Source organism: Phyllostomus hastatus, unplaced genomic scaffold (genome assembly GCF_019186645.2).
Source record: "Phyllostomus hastatus isolate PE091 unplaced genomic scaffold, TTU_PhHast_1.1 phas_contig_137, whole genome shotgun sequence".
Lineage (NCBI taxonomy): Eukaryota > Metazoa > Chordata > Mammalia > Chiroptera > Phyllostomidae > Phyllostomus > Phyllostomus hastatus.
In genome coordinates, this window is record NW_025333583.1 from 1,757,435 (window position 1) to 1,779,446 (window position 22,012).

At 42.7% G+C, this 22,012-nt stretch overlaps 1 protein-coding gene across 1 annotated transcript in view; it reads left to right on the plus strand.

Annotated features, from left to right (window-relative positions):
* Positions 1-22,012, plus strand: part of LOC123829834 (SPHK1 interactor, AKAP domain containing) — a 119,084-nt gene that overhangs the window by 74,340 nt on the left and 22,732 nt on the right. Inside the window, 5 exon segments of the mRNA XM_045855783.1 lie at positions 10,181-10,240; positions 11,828-11,962; positions 15,886-16,141; positions 17,907-21,625; positions 21,627-21,676. Of these exon segments, the coding sequence (XP_045711739.1) occupies positions 10,181-10,240; positions 11,828-11,962; positions 15,886-16,141; positions 17,907-21,625; positions 21,627-21,676 (4,220 nt within the window).

Genomic DNA, 22,012 nt, shown 5'->3' on the forward strand with positions numbered 1-22,012 from the left:
CCAAATGGGACATTTAATATGGACAATTCAAGACCTCTGTCTTCACCTGTGACCTGGTCATTCTTCACTTATTTAGCAGCTACTTAGGGAACGCTAGCTGGGCCGTGCTCTCTGGTAGATGCTGGGTGAGCACTGAGAGACGGCAGCCCCACTCTTCATGAGTCTACCTTCGCGTTGGGGAAAAAGACAGCAAATAATTAAACAAAGTTGATGCAGGCCATGATAACTGGCGTGAAGGGCAAGTGCATAGTGCTCTAAGAGACGACAGCAGGGTGGTGGGGAGAGATCCCTTCGAGGAGGTAGCGCTTAAGAGGAAGTCTGAAAGATGAGAAGAAATCAATGCACTCCCATTTTCAACCCTCATTCTCTTCTTCAAAACTGAGCGGGGAGATCAGGAGTGCAACGAATAAAAACCCATCGTGTGGGCAGTGTCAGAACTCTCTCATCAAACTTGTACTGTCTGTTTCTCACACCTCAGGTCTCTGGGCCATTGAAGACACTGGCAGCAATGTGCTCTAGGGAACTGCAGTAGCAATTTGGAATCCTGAGATCTCTAAGGAATTGAGCTTGAGCCCTTAAATGCTCTTGTTGGCATTTGCAGGAGACAGAGGTTTGCCATGAAGCAGAGGTTTCTAGAGAGCAATAGACTTGAGGTGGCAGACCAGCTCCCACTGCTGGGAGCCCCGGTGCCATCAGCTGTCATCAGTATGCGCACAGTGCTTGGGCAGGAAAGGTGTCTCAGCTCCTCTCAGCCTCTGAAGTGAACTCTCATGTGAAATTCCACTGTCACCGCTATGAACCCGCCCTACACTCACAGCAAAAGCAAGTGAGGTGGCAGCACCTCCAAGCTGCCATCAGAAGCAGCAGAAGCAATTCATGTTCTTGAATCCTCCCCCACTCCCTGCTTTGTTCCTTAGAGCTTCCTCTCCAGGGGGAGGAGAATCAATGCCATACAAATGAACCATCCCCATGGGAAAAAAAAACCCAGGAGCTGATATAGGGCATCTTTAGTAATCTGACATTTCATGCTCATACTGTCCTCTTGCTTTGTTTTCCATTTAGCTTTAATATGTTAATTTTCCAGTACTCTGCTATTTATAACCTCCCTCTCACCTTCTCCATCTCTTCCCCACCTTTGACTCTGTCACTCTAAGAAATAAATGTGCTTACATTTCTTTTGTCTTAAATCTTCTAGCCTTCCCTTTATTCCATGATCTTCACCCCACCTAGAACAGAAAAATGCAGGGTGATAAGACTTACTATACTAATTGCTACATCTAACTCTGATTTACTGTTGTAAGTTAGTAATTTAGCTCAAGGAACGGAAGACCTGGCCTGTAAATACTCTTAAATGAATAAATGGAATGAGTAGCTGAATGAATGAATGAATGAACAAATGAATGAATAAATGAATTAACTAGGGGATTTGGTATCATTTGCTTATCTAGGTTTCCATTTCCTTCCAGACAAAAGAGTTAAATCAGATAATTTTTAAGTACACTTTCTACTCCAAAATTCTATGATTCTATACTACAACAAAAAGATAAAAAACATATTTTATACATATATTTGAACTTACATTTCAGGAAGTTATTTCTTGTTTTCTTATTTATTTACTCCTACTGAAATTCAAATTTATTTGACAAGAGCTATTTGAAGCCCGAGAATATCGTTTATGTTTTCTTCTGCTTGCCTTTTGAGTGGGAAAATGCTAGCTTGCAACAAACATGGTGTGATGATGAGGTCTGAACATTACAAAGGAATAAACTTCACGGCCCAAGTTGGCCCTTCCCAGACAGTGCTGTCCATCTTTGCTCAGAAAGGGCTGTCTTTTTGAGGCTTTCCATAAGCTACAAATAGGCAATTCACAGTATCCTTCTACTGAAAGCTGGAATTTTTAAGTCTCAACCAAGAAACAACAGTGATATTTCTTTAATTTGCTCTGTAAGTGATGAGGCCAGATTAATGATGCCTTAATGATGAAAGTCAGAAACATCAAACATATGAAGCTCAAAGCAAAGCAAAACAAAAACCGAGCTCACCGCCCTCCTGCTACCCTTTTGGAGTGGTTAGGGCACATCAGGTGTTTGCAGAGTGGAGTCACCTGTCTTGAACACTCGATTCCACAATCAGAGCTTAAGTGTGGAGATGTAATGGTCATTTATCTGAAAAGCAACTTACTTCTAAGCACTTGCCAGTCTGTTAGAGCATTTTTAATTCACGAGTCTCTAAGAGACTCAGAAAACCAAGCTATAGGAACAGCAGTTCTATTGCGTGCCTTGGAGCTAATGGCTTCATAGGCAGACCTAGAGCAGGCCACGTAGAGTGGTTCTTAGAGACCCAATGCAGTGGAACGGACAACCACTTTCTGGTGCTCTTCATCCATGTACATAGTCTCCTGGATAGTTTGGTTCAAAAGAAGGTAAAGTACCTTTTCCCCATTAGTATAACTGAATGCAGATGCAGCCACCTGCCACAACAAAATCCAAACTCCTAAGGCAGGTGCTGGTTGAAGTTTTTATAAGGAAGGAGACGGAAAGCAGAACAGAGGTCAAGGGAAAGGGGTTGAAACGTCCTCTCCGTGCAGACTAGCACAATCCACTCCAATAAGGACTGAAAACTGGGCAAGCGACGGTCTCATGTGCGTCATCCTGGTTTGCATCACCTTGGTCTCGCGTCATCCTAGTTTTACGTTTGGGGGTCAGCAAATCTCTGAGAGCTGAAACACCTAAAGGTGGGAGTCTTTACATTTTGAAGTTAGTTCCTAGGATTCTTATGCAAACGTGCCATTTTTCTACAAGCTGCATATTAGTCAGAGTCAGCATTCACAGAAGCTATGTCACAAGAATGATGACATGGGATACAATTCCCCACTGTTACAGGCCCCCACTGTAATATTAGCAGATTCATGTGAGGACAAAATTCTCTAAGTCATCACTTTGCTCCCCTGTGTAGCACCAGCCAGGATGTGTATTTAGTAGTTGCTACTGCTTTTGCTTTTCACAGAATTAACCTATGCTAACGGGATTGCAGCATTGCTTAACTATGAAAGAGGCATAAAGCGTTTGCCCAGGTATACCTGAAGCATCCTGGAGAAGTCAAGGTTGGAGTTATCTCCAGTTTTGGTTGTCAAAATATGAGAACACTTGTTAGATGTCTATTTAGATTAATTATTTATGTTTTAAAATTAGACTATCATTTATTCCTAGTAATTGTGTGTTTAAGTTGCTTTTCCTCTGCTCCAAAATAATTGTGCTACCCAAACTACAGATGTGAGTTTCTACAGCTTTTTATATTTGCTTTGTGTGATGACCACAATCATTTCAAAGCAAGAGTAATTGGATACAAATGCGGTATCAGTGTGTTCCAGAATGTCTGACAGCTCCATGGCATAACAACATTGATGTATAAATTGCCATTTTAGTTGTCATCCCCCTGAAGTACTAATCAGAGAAAAATGTCACATTCTTTAAGAGATAATTTTGGTCCTGGGTCCTGAATCTCGCAGAAGTCTTTTGGTTGGGAGAAGAAAGGAGACAATTTTGCCTTCAGAAGATGTGTAGATCGGCATTTTGATACCATCGAATAAGACACCCTATCATCACCCCGTGGCCAGATGGTTGCATTGTTAGAAGCGGCAGAAGGAAGGAATTGGGTTTCTTCAAAGATAAAGCATGAGGGTGTGCTTGGTCATAGTAAACATCTGAGCGCCTAGATTCTAAAGGCCATTTGACATCATGCTTTTTGTTAACTTATGGAGACCCTACAAGCAGGGTCTCCATAAGAATGCTTTTCCTAATGGGTTTCAGCAGACTTTGGGAGACATGAAAAAACACCCCCAGGGGGAAAGAAGTCAAAAGTCCCACGTTCTGGGCTAGGATGCCCACTGTTATGTCACTTCTTGCGCAATGATTTGCCCTTGGTGGAGGCATAATGCAATGGCACTTCTCAAAGACCATGTTTGGCTATCTAACGAGTCCAAAATGTTGACTCAAGTGAATACATGAAAAAATAAAACTGTCACCCTGGTTGGTGTAGCTCAGTGGATTGAGTGTGGGCCTGCAAACCAAAAGGTTGCCGGTTCAATTCCCAGTCAGGACACATGCCTGGGTTGCAGGCCAGGTCCCCAGAGGAGGCCACCTGAGAGGTAACCACACATTGATGTTTCTGTCCCTCTGTTTCTCCTTCCCCTCCCCTCTCTCTATAAATAAAAAATATATAAATAAATAAAATCGTAAAAAAATTAAAAACGTCAAAAAAATAAAAATAAAAATAAAACTGTCCACATGCAATATGGTTTGACCCTGATAATAATCATCACTTCTGTTTCTGTGGTTTCAGTGAAAAAAGGCCAGACCTGAAATTTTTATTTAACATAATTATTGTTTTTGTCTGACTTAATTTGTATTGAAATCAAGCTATTTATTAAATACAGTGAACTCACAAAAGTTGCTATGAATTTCAATCTACTTAAAACTATTCTTTCCTATTTTCTTAGATTGTAATGTTATCCTCTTTCTCATGGAAGCCTTTAACCAATATATATAATATCACTATCTAATAAAATTTTATTATGACATTTTAAGCACAGCTACATAGTTTTCTATTTATGAAAGACATTTAGAAGTAAAATAAATAACTGATATTGTTTGAGTAAATAACCCATAATACAAAGCAGTGAAGACAACATATACATGGATAGACAACAAGGATAGTAAGCTTTTCATTATGTGTAAGTAACTTTGAAGACTTAGATTATGCAAAAGTCAAAATCACAAACTGGCATCATTTCCCAGTGATGCTTATTCCTACAACATTTCATTTTAAAACTGTAATAAGGACAGAAGAAAGGCATTTGCATGTAAAAGGCATGGGCAACCACAAAATGAGCTCTGCTAGGGGGCAGGAAAGAGGGGTTGTGTTCTCTCAGTGAAGATGTTTCCATCTGCTTCTGGCGGAGCGTGTCTGCAGATGGTCGAAACAAGGCCATGTGCAGACGCAACACAACATGTGCTTTCTGTGACCAGGAGGGAGATCCTGTCCCAAGAAAAACATTAAAAGCTTCTGTGTGTATTTACCACCAATGATGGGTCTCAACTTTTTGCCTCTTTCTATTTTTTAGCAAACCCTTATTCATGGGACAAAAAAGCCAATCTAGATACTATTTTTCCCTTTTTCAATTACAATTGACATTAAATATTATATTAGTTCCAGATGTACAGCACAGACATTTATATAATTTATAAACTTATACCCCTAGTAATTTTATTACCCACCTAGCCCCGCACAGTTATTACAGTATTATTAACCATGTTCCCTATGCCACACTTTACATCTCCATAACTATTTTGTAACTGCCAATCAATCTTAGTACTTTAAACAGTACCAATAGGTGGATAACTATTAATCTAGTTAATTCTCCTATAACTACTTACTACCTTATAGGCTTACTAGAAGAAAACTTTGTTTACTAACTATGTTGGGATTCACATCATAAATAAGGAAAATAATTGTCACGGGGCAATAATTATCACCCCCATCACCTGAGACAGTACCTTCACTTCATCCATACACATGGGTTTATCACAAGCACTCGCTGAGCACCTGAGAGAGGCTGGGCTATGCTAAGCACTACAGATACAATGGTGAATGGTGCCTGCCCTCATGAACTCAGTCTAGTGAAGGCTGAAGGAAAGTAGACTACATATAAGAAGAAAGATAACTAAATGACTTTCTAAAAAGTCTTCCTGTAGGTCATTGGGCACACAGGGATTTGCACACATGGGCAATTTACAGAGAACTCCACGGCGTCACTTCAGATTGAGGCGAGGAGTCAACAAAAACTGCTTACATCTCATTCCCAGGGGCTACTGTTGCAGACACACAGTCTCAGACCCGCAGCCCCGGCCTCCAGGCCCACGGCATTCTCACCAGACCCTAAGCATCCCCTTCAATACACAGCCCAGAGAACCATAATGCAGACTGTCCCAAGCTTTAAATCTTAGTCACATAGAACACTCACACTCATCCTGCAGAAACTTGTTTTCAAATTCTTATCACCAAAAGCTCCCTTGTAACCTCCTGTACTAACACAGGGAGCAGCCTCACTTTTAGAGATGGAAATATCTCATCTAACACTTGTGCTCTCACTGCATTGGGGACATACCATAGAACTGTGGGTTCTTATTTCATCCAACTCCTTGAAAAGTCTGTGAATTATACCCCAAGTCTTCACTGTATAAAAAGAAAGTCTCTTTGCTCACAACTCTGATCTCACTTCCAGAGTTCCTCTAGGAGGCACCTCTTGCCTTGGACTCCACAACCTCTGTCTTCTTCCTCTGCTCACCTTGTGCTGAAGCAAGAGCCTCTTATCATGACTGAGCAGGTGCTGATTAGGGAACAATCATCCATTTGTAGTTTGTGCATTTTCCCTCTTCTGCTTTTGCATGCGTCCTTCCTGCCTTCCAGGCTCACCTCACACCCAGCCTTCTCTGCAGTTGCATTTGTGATTGAGCTCATTCTCCCAACTTCCTCCTCCAGCACACATACCTGTCGCTCCTGTGAAGCTTAATAATGTTTTCATAGTTTCAGCAATGTGTCCTGGCTGCAGACATACCAGAACTCTCTGAGAGCAAGAACAATGCCTCGTACTGTTTGTCTTCTCAGCACCAGCACCAAGACCATCCACCACAGAGACAGAGAGCGCCTAGTCCCCTCACTAAACCACAGGAAGTCCCTACCCCACACCCACCACTCCCCAGCACTTCTAGGCAGAGGCTTGTCTTATGATCCACTTGGAGTTCAGCATTAGTGGCTGAGTAAATCTCAAGTAAAGAACCCAAGGTCATAGTGAGTGAACACACACACAGAGCAATTGCATTGCAAGAACCATTTCACCATCAAGTGCATGTACTGTAAAATCATCAAAGCTTAAAATTCTTGGCTCCCCGGGTGCACAGGCTCCACTCTCAGTGCCCTGGGAATAGGGTTGGCAATGTGCTCACGTGGTTATATGCTTTTGTACAATTTTCAAAAGGAAGGTATTTTAACAACAATTGTTTCTTTCCTTTCAGACTCCCACCACATCTTACCTCTTCTCATACTGAGTGAGGTCATTGGAGTGATCACAGATAAGTGTGTGGTCTCACTTAAGGGAAATAGAGTGGCATTATGTTTATGTGAGATCTGTCTAGGTGGCTTGAGGTCACTTTCATGAATAGCTAAGTGACTGCTAGCCATCCACATGTTGGATGGGCTCCCAGAAATACTCCTACCGTAGACAGTGGCAATTCAACCAGACATTGAGACATGAAAGTGTCAGCTCAGAGATGCTTTTACAATAGGAGCATGTCCTACTGCCCCCAATACCAAAAATATAGAGATAGTAGAGAGAAAACAAGGACCATATGCCAGAAGCTAGTCTGTGGAGAATTCTTCCTGTCACCAGATACGTGAAATTACAAATTCAAGATTGGGTTCTCCCCCGGAAGGAATTTATTTGATAATGCAGCATTGAAAATAATAACTACATCATGTGTTTTTTTCTTTTTTAATGGGAATCAAATTAAAAAAGAACTACCCAAATTCTTACATTTGTATAGGAGAAACCTGTAACAGTATTAGAAGTAATGAGTATGCCCGTGACAACCCATACATCAAAGAAATTTTATAGCAGTTTCCCACTAAATTTGACATCAACCTGGAAAATGTCTAAGATATCATCAGAAAAAGTTTGTGGAGCTGAAAAAAAGTTCAGTCACAATATTATAATAAGACTGAATTATCTTTTTATTCCCTCTAGAGAAAATGGTGCTACAAAGAGACAAAGATTATAGAGCCAAGATGTAAGGGGAAAGCATTGTGGAGGTGTATGCCAATACACCTGTTGTTTTGTTAAAAATATCATTTTCCTGGGAGTATCATGCTTGTGGTGCTTTTCAGCCATTTCATTGTTGAAATGTGTTGTGATTCCTTTTCTCCTTCTAAATAAGTGAATATTCACACCTAAGTTAGAATTTTCGGGTTTTTTATAGATAACATTTTTTAAAGATTTTGTTTATTTATTTATTTTTAGAGAGGGAAGGGAGGGAGAAAGAGAGAGAGAAACATCAATGTGCGGTTGCTTGGGGGCCATGGCCTGCAACTCAGGCATGTGCCCTGACTGGGAATCGAACCTGCGACACTTTGGTTCGCAGCCTGCGCTCAATCCACTGAGCTATGCCAGCCAGGGTTAGAATTTTCAATTTTGTTTTTTTTCTCTTAAAGAGGGTCTCCCAAAATTGTATGTATATAAGACCCTAAAAACCTGGATCATCCCCAAAGAAAGATGTATGTGCCGAGTACAAGCAAGGGGTTGGTTTATATCTTGCTTTATTTGGGTCCAGGCCCAGCTGGTGTGAGGGGTTTCCTCCAAGTATAGGCAGAGTTCATATTGCAGCCCAAAATGAATGAAAAGTAAGTTCATCTTCAGAGAACTATCGATAGTATCAGAGGACAGGGAAGTCAGTATTACAGATGCCTCTTTTGGCCTCCGCTTTGTCCTCTCCCGCAAAGATACAAGATAATAAGAATCCCAGTCAAGGTAGTGCACCTTTCTTCAAGGAGAATGGAAAATCATCTAATCAATTCAGTAGCTGCCATCACAGCTGCGTATTGTTAAAAGTCCTGGAGGACTGATAGATATTGAACCATTTTCCAAAGGCAAAGTTACTGCTATTATATAATAATCTTGAAACTGCTCTAGATCATGAACCCCTTCCAAGTACCCCTGCTGCCATGCTTCCATTGGTGCTCTTGGCAAAGTCCCTCCTGCCCACTCCCTCCCTATTTACCCATCTTAATAACCCAAAGGAAGGGGACCTCTGAATGAGAGTGCAGGTGACATCCCATGCCTTTCCTTCCCTAAATAGCTATCCAGTTATTCTCAACCAGCAAAGACTACCCTGGGGAGACGCTGTAAAGTTATTGTGAGCCCAGGAAACCTGAGGAAATCTCCCATTGTTGGGGAGAGTAAAATAATAATGACCTTCACATTTCAGCAGTGTATGACTATTTTAGTTTTTAAGGACTTTCCCCAAATCTTTTGATTATGTTTTTAACCTCAGAAGGAAAAGACAGAGACTCTGGGAAACCATGACCGTGAACAACTGCTAAAATCAGAGAGCGCCATAGTACAAACATCTGATTAAATAGCCACACAATTAATATTGTCAGTTTTACATGGCAAACCCACTTGCTAAGAATGAATGCCTCTGGATGATTTTTAGCAAAATATGATAAAGCCTCATTTCCATGAACACATTTAATGCAAACCTTCCAGAACCTTATTACTAACATTTCCCTTTCTGCAGGCCTGTGTGTGTCCCATTAAGCGTCTCTTCCTCCCTGATCCTCTGCAGTGTGTGGAACTTTCTATCTTCAAGTATCACTCATGCTACCCGACCTCCCAGGGACGCCCTCCTGGTCCCTGCCCACCACGATCTACAGCTCTCAAGAGTGCATCTCACCTTTTTGAAACTTTCCTTTAAGCTTTCTTCTCCCCATCTCTATCTGTAGTAGATTTATATCTATGTGATGTGTTGGAGATTTAAGATACTGTTGTTCTAAATTACTATTTAATATTGTACCTATTGTTTTTATGCTCTACTATATTCAGACATTTATGTAATATGGCTAAAGAGAGACAAACTATACAGCAATATATGAATAAATCAAAATTAACTTAAAACCAGAAACAGAGAAATCCACTTGGTACACACTCTATTAGAAGTGGGAGGGGAGAGGGAGGAGGAAACAAGAAGGGGAAAGGGACATGGGGAGACATGTTTATTGCAATCATGAACAGAAATTTAGAGGATGACAAGTCTCTGTTACTGTTTCATGAGATTCCATAACCCTTCCTAAACCTGAAGATTTTGCAGTTACATTGGCTCCAATACAAAGAGAAAGCTTTGTTTGCCGGGCCATGGAGGGAAGAGGGCACGTGGTGAGACCCGTGGGAATGGTGACTAGGGCAGAGAGGTCTGCAGAGAAGCCCCCAGGGAAAACTGCCATGTTCAATCGACTTTTCTAAATGTTTCGGACTCTCAAATCATTAGTCCCCAACTGATTCCTGCTTTCTTCAGAAAGAACTGCCCGCCAGGTTTTTCACTTAACGGTCTCTCTTTGCCCTTTCTCTTAGGTCTGCTTTGTGAACCTGGACGTGAACAAGGATGAGTGCAGCACAGAGCACCTGCAGCAGGTATACACGCTGGGTGGGGACTTGGGCTCTCCGAGAGCTCACTACAAGGGCAGGTGGCACAGGCCAGAGAACCAACATTACTTCACCGCTCAGTGATGCTCATTCCGTAGGGGGCTCATTCATTGGGTGGTTTTCCCACAGCCCATTTCCCTGACCTCTTTCCTATATGCCTCCCATGTAGTTTGCCCACCTTGTGTTTATGAAATTTGCTTCCCCACGAGACAGGGCTACTCTCAGAGCAGGCACTTGGTCCTGCCCACCAGTCCCTTAAAGTGGCTTTTTCTGCTCCCCCTTTCTCCACTTTCAAGCACTCTGTCTGAGATGACTTTTCTAAGGTTTTTCCAAAACTTGCTGGGTACCAACCAGCCCTTTCCTCTGGCTCTCAGAGTTGCTGCTTCCTGCTGATTTTCATCATCAGATGTTTCACCGCTAACCTTGCTCTCGCAGCCTTACACTTGTCTGGCACTCAAATGTTTTGCTCTGTGCAGCAGGTGAGTGTTGTAAGATCACCCAAGGTTGTGAGGGTCCAGACGTCAATCCTCAACAACACACAGGGACTTGAAGGCTCACCTGGTCCTTTGAACTAGAGCCTGTGGACACAATAGGAAGAATAATTGGTGTGATATGATTACCATTTTATGCCCAAAGCTGAAGATGGTTTGATCTCACTCTCTGGTATAATCTCACTCTTTGGTTTAATGCTTTTATTGTAGAACAGTACACCACTTGCAGCTTGAGTACCACAGAACAGTAGACCTGCAATTATTTACTTATTCTTGTAATGTCTTCCTTGGAAAGGCTTCATCGAAAGCTTTCCACCAAGCTCTGAGTACCATTTATCTGTGTAGTACGGGAAGGATTTTCAAACTAAGTTGTGCATATGATTGTATTTGATGGAATTATGGTGCAGAGTTCATCCCAGAGAGATGTCAGAGCAAGTTGGCATCTTAAGAACTGTGTTTGGAGATTTATGAGTGATTTGAGACTAAGAGAAGGCACTTTGGCCCTGACTTAGCTACATCCACTTACGTGAAGTACAAATCTTCTCTGAGCCTCACATTACTTAAGTTTAAAAAAAAAAAAGTAATAATGGTACCTAATCAATGTAGAGATGTTGTAGGGATTAAATGTGGTAAATTGTATAGCATACATGTATGTACAGACTTTAGCTAGTGCCTAGTACATTGAGCCAGATGAATGCTAGTAATTATTTTATTACTAGTATTATTATTGACTTTATTAGAATAGATGATTATTAGTCAACAAGTCTCTTACTCCAGGACTTAAGACAAAAAAAAATGTCTAAACTACTAAATATACCTTGGCATGACCATAATCATTAAATGCTTACCTTTGGAAATTTAGTACTAAAATTTTTTTAATCTTTGTGTTTAAGGACTTTTATATTCTAATCTAAACCTTTATGCTTCAGTTTCACAAGATCTCTTTTAAGTAATATTTTTAGTAGAATAAGTAATCTATAGTATGAATAGTTATATAAGTATATTACTTTTGCAGAAATAGTTTTGGGGTAGTGTTCTGAAAGTGAAAAGAAATTATCTAACTAATTAAGATTTTGCTCTACAGAAATTGGTCAATGTTTCACCAGATCTCCCAAAACTTATCAACTCCATGAATGTCCAAAAACCAAAAGAAAATGAAATTGTCCTCCTCAGTGGGTTAACATCTGGAAATCTCCAGGCAGATTTTAAAGTTTCACAGGTAAGATGAACAAGCTCTTTACAAGGTGTTTATTCACAGTTATTCATTAGTGATAAGTTTTCTATAGTTGGCTCCTGGCAAATATCAATATGAGCTCCAAATAGACACCTCACATAAACTCTTCTAGCCTAAAGATAAAAAGTCTTTAAATAGTTCATTTGCATTTCTCCCAAATATGCCACTGAGAGCTTGACAGACCTTCTTTTACATCAACTCCTGACCTTTATTATTTTCTCAAGTTCATGGTGTTAAGTGTCACTTAAACCAGAGTAGACACACTAGATATTCATTGGTTAGCTTGGTTTTCTACTACCTACTGAGTAATAAAAAACAGAATTATCTTCTGTTTCGAGAACAATACCAAAATTTGAATTCATATTATGTGGTCCCTCAATGCCACAGTTTCTTTCTTTCTGGATGTCACTTATTTCCCAGAATGCACCCAACAGCCAAGTAATACATAAAAGATAGCAACCCCCAGGATGCAAAGGGAGTTTCCTGCTCCCAAGGAATGAAATTCCCAGAAGAAAAGAATGTTACGAAAGATAAAGTAGGAATTAAATGCTATTATTCTCATTCAACACATTGATGCCCATTGTTATTAGATAAATCATTTTATACTCTTTATTTGAACAAAAATAAAAAAATTAACTTTAATCAATTTACAGAAAAAATATAAAAGATTTCTAAAGGCACACTGTATAAAAAAGTATTAGTTTTTTTCAAATAAGATATGTGGACAGTGATAGCTACAGGTTAAGATAATGAGTATTTGTTTTCCTTTAAATTGTTTTTCCTTGGATTTTAGTTTTGCCGAGAATTTTTAAATACTTTATTCTTCAGTCTTTCAAAATATCAAAAAATTCAGAGGCTTACCCACTATTTCTTGCTCTACTCCTGATGCTTTGTAAACATGTACAAACAGCCCATTTCAATTTGTTAATCAAGACTAGAAAAAAATATTCCTCAAGGTCAATCTAATAATATATTTCTTTAATGAGAAAATTAATTATCTGAAAAGAGAACACAGAAATGACTCTAAATATTCTCTCTTTATATTAGACAAAATTATGATGACCAAAAGTAACTTACAAACTTGAGTTTTAAGAGTATTTCTGGACCAGACCTATTAGTTAAAATTTCTAATTCAGCATGAGAGAAAATTGACTTAAGCAGAAAGAGAATGCATTTTCCCATGTAACTAAAGAAAGCAATAAGTAGATTAAATACAGGCACTTGAACAAAGTCATCAGACGTGGATTTTCTCTTGTGGTCTCTCTCTTGCTTTCTCTCTCTTTATCCTATTATTGGGCAAGTTCCTCCCACTAGGAGGCAATATTCCTTTGGGTTCAAGTTGAGCAAGAAAAAGTGAATGTTTTTTCCAGGTGGCTCCCAGCAAAAGTCTCATTATGTCCTATTGGCTCTCACGTGTCATGTGCCTATTTATGAACCAATCACTGTGGTCTGAGGAATGCCATATCAAATTGGCCAGGCTTGGGTCACGTGATCACCTCTGGACTTGGAGGTAAATTAACTTCATGTGAATGTGAATTGTTTGGGCTATGAGTATGCCAGAAAATGGCAACCCACAGGGTTAGAAAACGAAAAGAAGGTCGAATGATATTTGGTCACAAAAACAGCATCTATGTTCATTAGGGAAAAGAAGAGTAAAATAGTCCAGAACTCATTGAACATCATCCATCAAAAGCATATTTAAAACTCTGCATACTTTTTCTAAAAGCTGTCAAAATAGCCTGTGAGCTACAACAGAAACACTTCAGACATCTTTTTTCCCAAGGGTCCCCCGTCACTTCCTGTGGATCACTTCACCCACAGAAAGGCTAACTGGTCCTTTCAAGGTCACACACATGTAAAGTGCAAGAGCCAGCATTGCAGGCCAGGTGTGCTGGACTCCAATTCCCGTATCCTTTCCAATTCTCCCCATGGCCTCCTGGTCCAGCCAACAAAGACCCAGCATCCACGGAAGACATGTGCAGTTTGGAAGGGATGGCGGGTTGCACCTGGACCTCCTCAAACTCAGGTGTGCTTAGTAGATTATGTCTTCACCTCATAGAAAGGACAGCCACAGGAGTAGATTTGTGGTATATAATAAGCATCTTGGAAAAATGCTTTTCTGTAGGAAATTAACTGATTTTACTTGTATGTCCCACTTAGTATTTTACTTGACTGTTGGCTATTGTAATGATCATTTTTCTTAAGACTTTTTAGAGTCTTTTCCTAAGACTCTACTGAGGACAATTTGAGGAAGAAAAGCTAACTGTCGTGCCCCCTCCTCACTGGGTGTGCCCTGGTTTGTATTCATTAGTCTTCTGAGACACATGCACATGGACAGCTGTGTACGTGTTTGTAGAGATTTAATAATTTCCACAAGAAATAAGATTCAAGAGAATACCAGACTGTCAGGAAGGAGTTCCATGTGAACAAGATGTCCAACTTACTTACCACTGTATCTGAACACCTACAAAATAATTTAAGTGCTTAGCGTTTAGTAGGTGCATAATAAATATAGAATGAATCCACATGTAACTAAATGAAAAACGTTATGAATATTTTCTTTCATTTCTCCAAATATATAATTTAATTGTAAAATAGTATGCATTATTAAAAAAAAAAAGATAGAGTCACTTGCTGAGTGGCTCAGCAAAGAGAGAGTGGCTCATAGGCAACAAAACTTAGGGAGCGGAAGAGGTGCTGTCCACATTAGCTTTGCAATAACGTTGCCCAGAGGAGCCCAGACAGTTCATAAATGGATGGTCCCTCTTGGTGTTCTTTGTACTCCGCCCTTGTCCCTTATTTGAAAAAACAAAACAAACCATTTTTTTCTACTTAATATTCCTTTGGAGTTTTTTGTTTAAATAAAAGACTAACATTTAAATAGTCCTTTGTACTTCCCAAGGTACTTCCATATTATTTCATCAAATCACTATGACTAGTCTCTGAAAAATGGAGAAAGGTATTTTTTTATCTTTATGTAATAGAAAACTAAGATAAAAGAAGGGAGGTAACTTGTTAGGTGGGCTACTAAAAATTGTAAGCTGACCACCCAAATTTGTCCTTGGTACCGTCATTTCCTGGGTCCAAGGGGCTGCGCAGCTGGTGTACCGCCTTCCTCACAGGGTCTATGGGAGCATTAGCTACATGCCCTTGGGACTGATTCAAACATCCCCAGTTAACCCAGCTCGAGTGGCCTCTGCCAACGTCTCCATCCTCACTCTTCGATTAGCAGGGAGGCAGCTTCCAGTGCACAAGGCAGCCAAGCTGAGGATATCTGTAAACAAGCCAGGATTGGTAATAGTTGGCTAAGATGAGATTCAGCATCGCTGTGCTGCCTCAACACTGCTGATCTATAAAAAATACGGTTGGTGGTATCTACAGAATAATTTAGGCCTTTGGGAGATTCGCTCCAATTTGCAAAAGTGCCTCCTATCATGAAGATACAAAAAAAAGTTTACTTTTTTTTTAGTAAAGCCATTTATTGAGCACAGATGGACTGCAATTCTCCTGCACCAGCTCTTCAAAACCCAGTTGCCTTCTGTTCCAGTGGGATTGTGGTCCAGCTCAGTTCTGGCCTCTGGCCCCTATTTTAATAGCTTTGAATAAAGTCTTTCTTACCTTTTTAACTTTGCCCAGGGCAATTTTTGTTTTGACAGAAGAAGAAAAATATGTGCTCCAACTGGTCTATTTTCCCCTAAGTCCAATATCCTCCTAGGCACCCGGTGTTCCCAAACATCATTTGAATGTTTCAAACACTTCATCAATATAAGCTCAGAAGATCTTCCAAATACTGATGTTTTAAAGGTCCCCATTCCTCACAGGAGACATTGGTGGAAGAAGAAAGGTCAGAGCCAATGGTTTTCTATTTTCTCTTTTAATAAAATGGCTTTTCTCCTCTCCACATGCAGTGTCCTTGGCTGCCAGATATCTGCCTGGTCCAGTGTGCCAGAGGGAACAGACCAAACAGTACCAACTGCATCATCTTTGAAATCAACAAGTTTTTGATTGGGCTGGAACTGGTGCAGGAGCGGCAGCTCCGCCTGGAAACAAACATCTTGAAGGTGGAGGATGACACGAACTGTTCCCTGTCTTCCATCGAGGAAGACTTTCTCACGGCCTCTGAACACTTGGAGGAAGAGAGCGAGGTGGAAGAATATAGGAACGGTGAGAACTCTCCAATAAAACCAGTGTGCATTCTGAAATTAGTTACCCCATAAAAATGTCTGCATGCAATTTTAGAAAATTTGGGGGCCATGTTAGTTCAGCTGACACATCACAGTCTTCACTGACTGAGTTTAGGAAGGATGGAGGGTAAGAAAACACTGGGGAAGGTGCTGGCTGATGCACTTAGATTTAGGGGTTAGATGGCTCCATTCTCCCTGAAGACGCCTTAGAGCTGCTGAAGGAAATCTGTGTGCTTTAAAGGGAAATCCTTTTATATCCCTATTATGTGTGTTTGGCTCCTTTGTCAAAAGTTATTTGTCTGGGTGAGACACAGACAGGCAATAGTATGGGGGTTACCAGAGGGTAGGGGGTGGGGGAGTGGTAGAGGGGAAAGGGGGACAAATATATGGTGACAGAAGGTGATTTGAGTTTGGGTGGTGGGCTCACAATGCAATATACAGATCATGTGTCCTAAAAATATACAGTTGAAACCTACATGACCCTGTTAACCTCCATAAATTTATTTTTTTTAAAAAGGGAAATCCTCCCGCTGCCAAGATACAGAGACTATCACTGGGAGGAAAGTTAATTTCCCTAAGATTTCCATCAAAGGCACTGGTTTGTTGAAGCAAGTTGGACTGGCCTGAATCTTTTTGAAGCTGTGAAACCTGGGGCCAGTTACCTAGTCTTTCTGAGCCCTTATCTGTAATTTGGGAATATAAAAGTATTATATTTAAAACTGATATGATAATGTCACGTGTCTGGGAAATGCATTGTTCGGCAAGTTCATCGTTGTGCAAACACCACAGTTCACTTACTCAAACTTAGATGTGACAGCCGACTGCGCACTAAGGCTGCATGGTATAGCCTATCGGTCCTAGGCTGTAAGCCTGTACAGCATTTTATTATACAAAACAACATGAGACTCAATCAAGAACAAGAGCAAATAGTGCAATCAAGAGACTCGGTAAACACAAGATGTACTCCTATGTATGAGGGTGTTGCTGGTGTAACACAGCATACTATTTTACAGCAAACTTTTTTCAGTATAAGTAGTAAGAGTTGTGCCAGGACACTACAATAGCTACAATGCACTAGATTATAAAAAAAAAAATAATCTCCATTATAATCCTGTGGGACCACTGCTGTATATGTGGTCTGGCACTGGCCGGTCGTTATGTGACATGTGACTGTATTATATATACTATTACTAAGGTGAAGACAGAAGACAATAACCCAGGAAAGCGCTTAGCACTCATTTACTCATTCTTTCTATTGACTTATTAATGGAGTTCCGTAAACAATGGACTCCCTTCCCCACGCTGAGCCTTCCGAAGGGACACCGCAGATATTTGTTGCCACTGTCCCTGGGGCAATCTCTAGACAAACTTCAGAGCAAATTTCTGTAACAAGACCCTCTATTGAGATCGCCATACACATCCCCCTCCTTCCTGTTTACCCAGTGGGAGGCTTTGGGTTTCTCTCCCCTGAAAAATGGCAGCCAGCTCTCAGCTCCCAAAAGCCTTCTCCTCCCACTATAACAATGGTATTTCTGTTCTGAATTGAAACCTATTTATTGGGCAGAATTCCACAATGCAGCACAGGAGCCTTTCAGGTTCATTTCTCTTAAAGAAATATTCAAATGTTATTTTGGGGGTAAAATGATGCTTGATGCTTTAAAGCATTTTTAGAAAATAATTGTTGTTAGACTCATGAGAACCTGCTATTCAAAAAGTAATAGTGGTCTTAACTTTCTCTTCACTAGGTTGTGAGAATATAAATGTCTCAGCCAATGTTATGGAAAGTAAAAAGCCGAAGGAAGTCACACAGGAGGAATGGAATTACGATAAGGAAAAGTCCCTTTATACTTTGGAAAACAAATACATTAGCAAGCATCCTATGGCATGGATTAAGACAGAAGGGTCTCTGGAAAAAGAAGCAGAAGATACAACTTTGCAAAGTCTAGGTCCATCAGCTAATCTATCAGAGTGGAAAGGTGAAGGTGTGGGGAATGAGGACACAGCCACAGATTATCATTATCCAGAAAATGTCACAGATCCAGCAGAAACACTGCAGGCACTATACATTCCGGACAATGCTTGTTTCCCCAGGGTGCTTATGCCAGATGGGCCTTGTGCCTGTGGCACTGTCATGGGGCATGGCCACAACTCAGACCCAGGAGACCACGAAGGTGGAACAAACTCTCTCCTCCCCATACAGGATGGAGAAGCCACAACTGGCGAGTATGCTACAAATTTAGCAGAATCCGTGCTGCAAGATGCATTTATTAGATTATCTCAGTCCCAGCCTACACTCCCCCAGGAATCTGCAGTCAGTGTCTCTGTAGGAAGTGCTCTGCTCCCCAGTGGCTGCTCCACAAAAGATATTGTGGTCTCTCCATCATGGAATGACCTCCCCAAAATTGTCATTGTTCAGAGTCCAGATGGCAGCAATGGAGCCCCTGAGCCAGGCATCTCTTCGTGTTCCGAGATGGAAGCCTCTCTTGACACCTCAGGTGTCCCCTCTGGAGAGAACGCCAGCAGACACCCCCAGAGTGCTCTAGAAGTAGCATTAGCGTGTGCGGCCACCATGATTGGAACTATTTCCAGCCCTCAGGCCACAGAAAGACTGAAAATGGAGCAAGAATCCCTTATTGCAAACCACCCACTGGGATGCAACGAACCACTGCAGACTCCAGCACCCCAAGCACTCAAGGAAACTCCCATCAGTGAATACTCGTTTCCATCTGCGCTGTGTGGCATGACTCAGGTGGCCAGTGCCGTTGCCGTCTGCGGCCTGGGGGAAGTGGGAGAGGTGGCGTGCCCTGGGGCTTCGAGTAGAATCCTGTCTGCAGCTGAGTCTTCCGCAGCAATTCCCCCGCTTTTCAATCTAGCAGCAGGGAGGGGCGTGGAGCTGGGCAAAGAAGCCATTGCAGAGGCCTTGTTCAAGGAGGCCGCTCTGGTTTTAACAGGGCCTGACACCCACGGCGGCATTGGAGACCTCATGGCATCAATGAACCGAAGAATTATGGAAGCTGCTTCAAAGCCACAGAGCTCAAGCCCAGAAAATGTCCTCGGAAATGAACTGGCACAGGCCCTATCCAATGTTATCCTGAAGCACTCCATCGATGAGGTTCACCAGCAGAATAAAATAACTGACCCCGACAATGGTGGGCACTCGTCTGAAACTCTGGACACTCTCATGGAAAGTACAAATCAGCTGCTCTTCAACGTGATATGCTCCACGTTCAAGAAGATGAGCCATATCGCACAGCACGGCGAAGGTCCCACTGCTCTTTCCAAGGAGACCCCTGGACGGAGGGAACCTGAACTAGACACCCAGACACCTGATCAGGCTGCTAGCCAGGCATGGACAAAAGCCACTGAACACTACAGCAGCCATCCACTTATTCATCCGTGTAGCGCTAGTCTTGTCATCAGTGACCTTGCAGATGACATGCCTCCCCAGCAGGCCAGCAACGGCTCGGCAAAGCCGGGCCCCTTCCAGACCCCGATGCTGCAGCCTGAATGGACTTGTAGTGCCAGAGTGCCTCGCTCTTCGACTGCTAAAACGTCCCCCAAGGAAACGTATCTGAAAGGAACCGTGGGAAAGGATGCAAAAACCCGTCATCAGACACCGAGTCACAACGTGAATGAACGCAGGGCCTCTTCAGAAGGAGAAAGGACACCCACGGTCACCAAGTACAACAGCAGTTCCCAGGATTCTGAGGACGGCTTCAGTCCAAACATCCAAGAAAAGCACAGCTGTGCCTCACCTCTAAACAGTGAAGTTCAAGTTCACCTGTCTTTGTTAGGGAGTGACTTGCCGCTTCCTGCCCAGTCCATGCTGCACACAAAACACACAGACATATACTGCATTACGGACTTTGCCGAAGAATTAGCAGAGACCATTGTCTCCATGGCAACCGAAATCGCAGCAATTTGCCTTGACAACTCAAACGGGAAACAACCCTGGTTTTGTGCATGGAAAAGAGGGAGTGAGTTTCTGGTCACCCCAAACGTACCCTGCCGCTCCGTGAAGAGGAAGAAGGAGAGCCAGGCCGGCGGGGCCTCTGTGCGGAAGCACAAGCCGCCACGACTCAGCGAGATCAAGAGGAAAACGGATGAGCACCCGGAGCTTAAGGAGAAGCTGATGAACCGGGTCGTGGATGAGTCGATGAACCTCGAGGACATCCCAGATTCTGTCAACGTCTTTGCAAACGAAGTGGCAGCCAAGATCGTCAACCTAACGGAGTTTTCCCTGGTGGATGGCGCCTGGCAAGCCCAGAGCTTCCCCCGGAATCGCTTGCACAGCGGGGACAGGTGGATGCGGCGGAAGGCCTCCAGCTGCGAAAGCATCGCCGAGGAGGACTCCAACGCCAGGGCCTATGTCAGCAGCCTGGGCTTAATGAGCGCCCTCAGTCAGCCAGGGAGCAGGGCCAGCTCCGTCTCCAAGCAGTCGAGCTGCGAGAGCATCACCGACGAGTTTTCCAGGTTCATGGTGAACCAGATGGAAAATGAAGGACGGGGATTTGAGTTACTGCTGGATTACTACGCGGGCAAGAACGCCAGCAGCATTGTGAACTCGGCCGTGCAGCAGGCATGCCGGAGGAGCGACCACCTCAGTGTGAGGCCGAGCTGTCCCTCCAAGCAGTCCAGCACGGAGAGCATAACCGAGGAGTTCTACAGGTACATGCTGAGGGATCTTGAGAGAGAAAGCAAAGACAGCACCTCCTCCAGGCGAGGCAGCCAGGATTGGGCGGCTGGCTTGTTGTCACCTTCCCTGAGATCCCCACTGTGTTACAGGCAGTCGTCCATGCCAGACGGCAGAGCCCTGGGCCCCAGACTGACCGTGAATGCGCCACTGAAAGCCAACTCCTTAGATGGCTTTGCTCAAAACAGCCAGCGAGACTTCCTGAGCGTACAGCCAGGCAGCAGTGCTTCCTCCACCGGGCTCTGCAAATCCGACTCCTGCCTGTATCGCAGGGGTGGGACCGACCACATCACAACCATGTTAATTCATGAGACGTGGGCCAACTCCATCGAGGCCCTCATGCGGAAGAACAAAATTATAGCGGATGATGGCCAAGCCAGTGCTGAGCCCGGGTCTGGTGGCTCTCCCTTGCACGGAGACAAGTGTGCAAACAGATTGGCTTCGAGCAGAGTGCAAAGTGGGCCGATTCTTCTTGTCCAAGAGTCCATTGATTACCAGAGGAAAGACTCTATTACCGAAAGCCTATATCCCCCAGGGTCCTCTGCAAGCAAAGCTGCTCATCTTAGTTTAGATTCTGAAAAGGAAACTTCCTTGTGTCATGGTGGTGTCCCTATAAACCACCCCAGGCAATCACTTCTTTCGAGGGAGGTGCCTTTAATTCAGATTGAAATAGACCAGAGAGAAGAGTGTGTTGGCGAACCTGAACACACGCCGTCCAAAGGCTGCCCCCTAGAAGCAGCGGAGGAGCGCTCGGAGGAAGACAAAACGCCGGGATGTGGGGAGGGGTGGAGACACCGAGACAAGTGCCGGTCAGACCCGCAGGTGAGTGCATGATCTGTGAGACTGCAGGTAAATAAAACCCATCATACAATTTTGACTAAAATGGCACTGACATGGTGCTTAAAATAGGTACAGCCTGGGGACTTTCAAAAAGTCTTGGAAATACATGAGTAAGGCCTCCAGCTGATTCAGGGTTTTGTTCCATATAATGACCCAAACCCATATTCCCTCTGGTGTTCCCTCAGCTCATGATGTGGCTTTCTCGTTTTGTGTTCCAATAATAACAAGGAAAAAATGTGCAATCATCAGTCTTAGAAAGTCAAGAGATATGTCTGCTTCCAAAGCATAAGGACTCCTAAATATTAAATATATTTTGCT